This window comes from Hibiscus syriacus, unplaced genomic scaffold (assembly GCF_006381635.1).
Source record: "Hibiscus syriacus cultivar Baekdansim isolate YM2019G1 unplaced genomic scaffold, ASM638163v2 tig00111220_pilon, whole genome shotgun sequence".
NCBI lineage: Eukaryota > Viridiplantae > Streptophyta > Magnoliopsida > Malvales > Malvaceae > Hibiscus > Hibiscus syriacus.
In genome coordinates this window covers 997574-1005584 of record NW_024063024.1, presented here as the reverse complement: position 1 = coordinate 1005584, position 8011 = coordinate 997574, and the positions used below count along the sequence as shown (strand labels likewise).

Here is an 8011-nt window from a genome sequence, read left to right as displayed (position 1 = left end):
CAGGCACAAAAGGTTCCAACCAAGGGCTAGATGTGGAGTTCAGGTTTCATCCAACGGATGAACAACTTGTAGGGTTCTATCCGAACAGAAAGGTTATTCAACGGCATCCTCTCTCAATGGAGCTCATTAAGCAACTCGACATTTACAAATATGATCCATGGGATCTTCCAACTAAGTTTACACCATACATATAGTGCAGTGTTTAAAGTTCTCGGCCTCTTATATAGTGTAGAACTGGAAACTAACACTTTCATTTTTTTGATGAACTGGCGACCACCAGCGGGAAAGAGTGGTATTTCTACTGTAAGGCCTCGGAGATCATATGTCAAACATAGACCTCACTAGCGTTATTACATATCTCTTGACCATGCTTCATCTACTTCCATGTCGTCTCCCATGGTCGGAGATTATTACTGTAAGGCCTTGGATAGTTTACATTCTTGTGGTGGATTCTCGGGGACGACGTTGCCGCACGAGATACAAGGGAGCAACATGATGAGTAATGTGAGCCATGATGATCAGTGGGATCATGCTGTTCGATCCATTGGGTTTCTGTTTAGTTTGCCTTTGCCTACGAATATTATGGGAGATGCTTGGAAGCCAAACCTGGCTTGGGATTCTTTATGATGTCAACAAGTTTTTGCTCCACCAAGTGTTGTTCTTGGTGTAATTGATACACTGGTTTGGGAGGATGACTTAATTGACTTTTTTTTTTTCATTAGCTTTCTTGCAATTATGAGATTTACTAGTAATAAATTGTGTCGGAACCTACTAGTAATAACCTAACAGATAATAAATAGGAACTTCTAACAAATCAAATTTCCTATTCTTAAACCGCCATTGTTTCTTCTTATAAATAGCCATAAGAGTAGGAGAGTTAGAGAATCCGAAAAATATGAGTCAGGCTTAGTTAATTGCCTCTCAAGTTTGGCTTCCCAGTTTAGTATCTTCAACCGCCGTGTGTTTTACAATCTGGGATCATCCCAGAATCTCAAATTGTTTCAATGGCGTATGAGTTGGTGGAATTAACTATCGAGTTCCGTCTGTCATACTTCTACCATGATTGTCCCACAAATAGTTATTACCATGCCAACCGTTCGCTGGATCCAGTAACTTTTATTTTTGATTTCAACACACAGAGAAACGAGACTCAACTTAGCCAAGCTCTTCATCCCTTCTTTTACCGTCTCCGACTCAACACAGCCACTGATTCTTATCTTTGGCTGATTCGTGATATTAGCGAAGGTGGATTAAGAATGTCGCAAAGGGCGTTTAACCAAGGATATAATTGCCAAGTCTTGCCTCTGATATCAGAGGTACAAGCACGCGTTGTTGAACACAGTTTTGATTTGTTGTATTCGGATAACAATGGCATGATTCCGGCCGCAGAATCATCAATTACAGAGATGTAAAAGAAGGTTAGGGTAGAAGCCGAAGCCGGAGAAAAAGATTGCGTTATATGTTTGGAGGAACTCAAGGTTGGATCTGATGCTTGTTCGATGCCTTGTGAGCATATTCTTCATGGTGATTGCATCTAAGAGTGGCTGCGTACGAGCCATTATTGCCCTATCTGCCGGTTCGACATGCCAACATATTAGATAGAGATATCAACTCTGAGTATTTTCTTTTTTCCGTTTGATTTGTTTCTTATTGAAGCTAAACCCTACTCAAGTTATTGGATTGCTTTTATAAACGGATTTAAAAGAGTTTAGTTATTTTATCTAGAGAAATTGGTGGTAATGTTCATCATGAATGTTGGTGATGTCATTGATGCAAAGATCGTGAACGAGTTGTTTGAATGTGGTTCATGAATTATGGGTCTGAAATCATGCATGATGTTAAACATATTGTAAACTATGAACTGAGTTCTTAGTTAGCATATAACACCACGACTACTTGGGATAATCTTCATGAAACAAGTTGACCACAGTTTAATGAACCAAAAATAAATTTATAGATAGTTGATCAATCCCTTGTCCATAACTTGTTAAGGTATGTGTGCCCTTATTCTGTATTTGAATAGTCTAAGTGTCATAATTTAATGATGAGATTTTTAAATATAAAAAATTAAATTTATTAAATTATTTTGAATTAGGATTAAATTGATAATTATATAAATTTGAAGGACTAAAACTGTTGTCATAATAGACAACATCACAATTTTATTTAATATTTAAATATAGTGTGTAGACACCCGCTTTTATCCGGGTCTTCTTTTTATTATTATTTAATTTTATTATTATTATTATTTATTAATATTACATTTTACATATCATTTTGCAAGCCCAAACATCACAAACCCGAAGCCCAAATATAAATGCAGCCCACCAGTAACCCATTACAAGCATTCAACCCGACCCAGTACCGAAGCCCAATAAACTCAACCCGAATTCACTCAGCAATCGACCTATTCAGGATCTGACCCGACCCCTAGGGTTTCTGAAACCCTAACTCTAGGGGTATGATACTGCTGTCACTGCCATTGTCTCTCCTGCCAGATTTGTCTCAGCCGACTGCCTGCAAACAGTGACCGAATCAATCACTCCATCAACACATTAAAATAAAAATAAATCTATTATCCCAATATCCATCAGTCACAAAGATCACAGAGAGGAAGATAAAAAGGATCGGGGAGAAGACAGAGGGGGATTCGGGTGGACAGAGAGAAAAAGAGGGGGGAAATTGATAGAAACACCAAGGGATTCGGGGTTTTGAGAAGAAAACACGAAGAGTTTTTTTAGGAAAGAAAACCAGAACCAAATCTAAAAAACAAATAGAAGAGAGAAGAAAAGAATAGGGAAACCCTTACCTCATTTCTCCGTTGAAAGCCGAGGTCGCTAGAGTCGAAGAATCTGAAGGGTTCTTCGTAGATTCACAGCGCTTGAGCCCTTTCCAAAGGAAACTAACCCCAGATTCGTGACTAGGGTGTTGAGGCGCTTCGAACAATGCCCTTCTCTCTCTGCTCTGGAGTCTGTATACGACGACGACCACCGATCAACGACGACTGATACGGTGGAACCCCATCGGAATCTAGGCTTCGGTTGAAGCCTGGAGAGAGTTTTCTCTCTCTTTCTTTCGGTCTCTCTCTCTTCTCTCGTGGGAAATGGAAATAGGGGCTAGATTGAGGGTTTATTTGGGTTTATATATGGCAAGTCGAAACGACGTTGTTTTAAGGGGGACCTGGGGAGTATTTTCGCGCCTAGGCTATTCACTGTAAAAGTTCTTCATATTTTGTAATCTTGTATTTTAGCCAATAATACAATGTTAGTATCTCTTTAATTTGAGCTCTCATTTTGTATATGTTGCAATTTGGTCCTATTATTGTATATTATGCTACAGTTGTTATTTTTCGAATTTGGTCACCATGTTTTATATTATTGCATTTTAGTCACTAATTCTGTGCTTTGTGTATTTTCATTGATGTTTGAATTTGGTCACAAGATTTGTAAATTTATTATTTTAGTCACTCTTTTATCATTTTGGTTTAATTACTTTTTGATCCTCTATGTTTCTATGAAATTGCATTTCAGTCCTAAATATTATTTATGGGTTATTTTTATTTTTAGTACTTGTATTATTTAATATTTGCAATCTGGGCTTCGTTTTATTTGTAATTACTTTTTAGTTCTTTAACTTTCTTTTTTTGCTATTGTAGTCCCCTAATTTCCTATTTTTTCTATTTAGTCCTTTAAGTGTCTATAATTACTGTTTTGAGCCTTCAAGTTTCTTTTTTGATATTTTAGTCCTTTAATTTCATGTTTTTTACTGTTTAGCCTTTTAAGATTATGTTTTTACTAATTTAGTCCTTAAGTTTCTGTTTTGTGCTATTTTAGCCCCTAAGTTTTGTAAATACTATTTTAGTCCTCTAATTTTTTATTTTTTCTGTTTTAACCCTTTAAGTTGTTATTATTACCATGTTAGTCCTTGTAATTTTAAATATTTACTTTTTGATCATTATATTTGGTGATTGTAATATTGATTTGTATTTATTTCAATCATATGTAAATATTTTTATGTCATGTATTTATTTATATCATATGTAAATAAATATGTTTAACTTTATTTGTTGTAAATATTTTATTTCACATATTTTATTTATATTTATTTCCATTGTATTTCTTTATTTAATATTGTCTGAATATGTTTCAAGAACGATATTTATAGAACGGGGAAAAGTATCACTTTATTGAGGTGGTATAATCCGACACGACGTTCGAACAAATGTGAACTTAAAATAAAATTGATTTTATTTTAACTAATTAATTTATTTTATTTTACGTTGAACAATGTAACTCATGTTCATATATGACAATTTATATTATTTTACGCAAATGTCAATTTTCAATTTTTATTTGATACATGTTTTATCGTGGAGGGAATATTATTTACGAATAAGAAATAGTCGAGTTAGATTTCCCGATGGAAGATTGCTAATTTTGAGATTTCTTTATTTTTTCTTAAAATTGTTTTAAAAATACGGTTTTAGATATTCGACTTATCTAATCCAAATGTCAATGACGACTCCAATCTAACTCTATTTAAATTAATTCAAAATCACTAAAATTTTCAAATTAAAATTCACAGCTTTTTTTTTAAAATAACATTTAATTGTTTTATAAAAAAATAGTTATAACAGAGTGATTTTTTATACCTTTTTAGAAAAAGGGTGATCTATTTATTATCAAAGTTTTAATCGACTTTGGTGCAGTTCACTCTTATTTTGATTCAGTGTGCCTGTTGTGCGTTCGTTCATCTTTTCCCCAGTTCTTTTCTCTACGCTGCTTCTTCTGTTTTGCTTCATATTTGAGTGGTTTTACAAGTGCATGTTTCCTTTAACAGACACGAGAAAATCTATCTTTTATCCGTATTTGCGTTAGTTCTTCTCTTTCTCTCTGTATTTTCTTTCAAAGATAAGGGATTTAAAGTTTTTCAGTTTGGTTCCAGCCGGTACCTCAAATACCGGCGAAACGAGCGGAATTCACTGGAACAAGGCCGTACATCCGGTTTTCACTTTCCATAACATGAAAGCTCACAGAGTTCTGGCTCCTCAAATCCTCAAACAACATAAATTGAAACCACTTATTCTTTTTCCCCATCGACACTCTCTGCTGTCTGCGCTTTTCTCTTCAATCTCTCAACCAATCGCCACCAACCAATCACAATCTCCATCATCAGAAATAACCCCTGAGCTACTTGTCGAATCGGCCCGCTCTTCTCAGTGGCATTTCATCAAACACCACTCACCTAACCTCGACCCATCTCTTATATCAACCGTCCTCTTTAATCTCCACAAAACCCCTGAATTAGCCCTCCAATTTACTTCCCACATTGAACTCCACCGACTCGATATCAAAATCCGTTGCCTTGCCATTGCCGTTGTCTCACGGCTCCCATCTCCCAAACCCACTCTACGACTCTTAAAGCAAACTATTTCTAGTGACATTGCCGGTGTTTCCGTTTTCTTCAATGAGCTGGCACTTGCTCGTGAAAGGTTAGGCATTTCAACAACTATTATTTTTGATTTGTTAATAAAAGCTTATTGTGAAATGAAGATGGTGGATGAAGGATTAGAGTGGTTTTATATGATGAAAGACAAGGGTTTGATTCCAAAGATTGAGACTTGTAATGTTATTTTAAGTACGTTTTTGAAGTTGAACAAAACCGAAAGTGCTTGGGTTTTCTATGCTGAGATGTTTAAAATGAGGATTAAGTCGAGTATTTACACGTTTAATATAATGATTAATGTGTTGTGCAAGGAAGGGAAGCTTAAAAAAGCTAAAGATTTTGTTGGGTTCATGGAGAATTTAGGGGTTAATCCGAATGTTGTTACTTATAACACAATAATCCATGCTTATTGTTCAAGAGGAAGAGTTGATGGAGCTCGTTTGGTTTTGAATTCAATGAAAAGTAAAGGTATTCAGCCAGATTCTTACACGTATGGTTCACTTATTAGTGGGATGTGTAGGGATAAAAGACTCGAGGAGGCTTCTGATACATTTGAGAAGATGAAAGAAATGGGGTTGGTTCCTAGTGCTGTGACTTATAATATCTTAATTGATGGTTATTGCAATGGAGGGGATTTGGCAAAGGCATTTCGTTATCGGGACGAAATGGTAGAGCAGGGTATATCGCCAACAGTCACAACTTACAATATGTTAATTCATGCTCTGTTTATGGAATGTAGTATGGGCGAGGCCGATGATTTGGTTAAAGAAATGGGAGAAAAGAGGTTGGTACCTGATCAGATTACCTATAGCATCTTAATTAATGGATACTCCAGGTGTGGTAATGTGAAGAAAGCATTCGGTTTTCACGATGAGATGTTAACCAAGGGGATTCAACCGACACCGATGACTTATACTTCACTTATCTATGTTTTGAGTAGACGGAATAGAATGATAGAAGCCGATAATCTGTTTGAAAAGATATTGAAGAAGGGAGTCGTGGTAGATGTGGTTATGTTTAATGCATTGATTGATGGCCACTGTGCCAATGGCAACATGGAGCGTGCATTTTCGTTGTTGAAGGAAATGGATAAATTGAATGTTCCTCCAGACGACGTGACTTATAATACTTTGATGCAAGGTCATTGTAGGGAGGGAAGAGTTGAAGAAGCACGTGAGTTTCTCAATGAGATGAAACGAAGGGGAATTAAACCCGATCACGTTAGTTACAACACTCTGATTAGTGGGTATAGCAGGAGAGGTGATATGAAGGATGCATTGAGGGTTCGTGATGAGATGACGAGTACAGGGTTCGATCCCACCCTTCTTACTTATAATGCACTTATACAAGGTTTTTGCAAAAACCAGGAAGGGGATATTGCTGAACATATCCTAAGGGAGATGATTAGTAAAGGAATTACCCCTGATGACAGCACTTACTTGTCTTTGATAGAGGGGATGGGGGAAATTGGTCAATCTGTAGAAAATAGCAACTCTTGTTGATTACGAGCACAAACAGAAGTTTGCAGAATTGTTCATACTGTATTTGCATGTTTGTTCTCCTAATGCATGCAATTCACAAACCAATTAGTGACAAGAAGAAATTTTGTAATGCAAGGGGAAAAGCCTCCATGGAAATATTTTTATGATATGATAATAGATCTTGAATATATTTAAGTGACCTTTTCTTTAGAATGTGTGGGAGTGAGTAAAACTTGATTACATTCAGTTTTTTTTTTTAATTTCAAGTTATTTGAATTATTTGAGTCAATTCAATTTTTTTGCTTGGATTTCAAGTTTGAGTTTATAATTTTAAGGATCAAATAATTGAATTTTTTATTTTTTATTTTTAAATTTCTCTTTCAGTCCTATGAGTGCTGCGTTAGTTTCATAGAAAAACTTAACCAATGCTAAAGATAGCCGTAATAAGAAGTGAAGATCTCACTCCTCATCTCATACTAAATCGAAACAAGGGAGTAAGTGCACAAATTCAAACGCAGAAGAATCATAGCAGTATTGACATAAAAATGGCTGCAAAAAAGTACAACTCGCATGCAATTCCAATGCACATGCCTCGAGAACGTTTCTTATCCGCAACTTTTAAAATTGCTAGATGCTGAAGATTGTAATGTCTGGTTCAGTCTCAGCCTAGAGCAACAGAAATGAAATAATACTATTTAGAATTCAATAAAAGTAAATACATTACCATGTATAAAGGTTAAATCATTGATTGCCTAGCTTGGTAGCTCAAGTTTGTAGCCCTACTAGTGTTGGCTTCTCATTGCAGCACACGCATCTGCTTCATTTGTCTCTTCCGAGTTCCGATGTCTTGTACACACATCTGCTGGTTGTTTTATTTATTTCATGTGAAGCAAAAGATGCACTGATGTTTCCCATGGGAAAATTGAGGTAATCGCAGTAACAGGCTAGATGAATCCTTAGGGAAAGATTTCGAGGGCCAGAATCTGCATAAAATTCTGAACTGTTAATTCTCCGACCAACATTTTAGAATATATTCTCTATGATAATTCTTATATAAGAACGGAAAAGGGGTGGGGAGAACTCTG

At 35.8% G+C, this 8011-nt stretch overlaps 1 protein-coding gene across 1 annotated transcript; it reads left to right on the top strand.

Moving 5' to 3' along the window:
- Positions 1-4836: 4836 nt before the first annotated feature.
- Positions 4837-7079, top strand: LOC120156384 (pentatricopeptide repeat-containing protein At2g15630, mitochondrial-like). Its single transcript, XM_039167699.1, has one exon. It carries the CDS (start codon positions 5022-5024, stop codon positions 6945-6947), a length of 1926 nt encoding a protein of 641 aa, XP_039023630.1. The 5' UTR covers positions 4837-5021; the 3' UTR covers positions 6948-7079.
- The last annotated feature ends 932 nt before the right edge of the window (positions 7080-8011 follow it).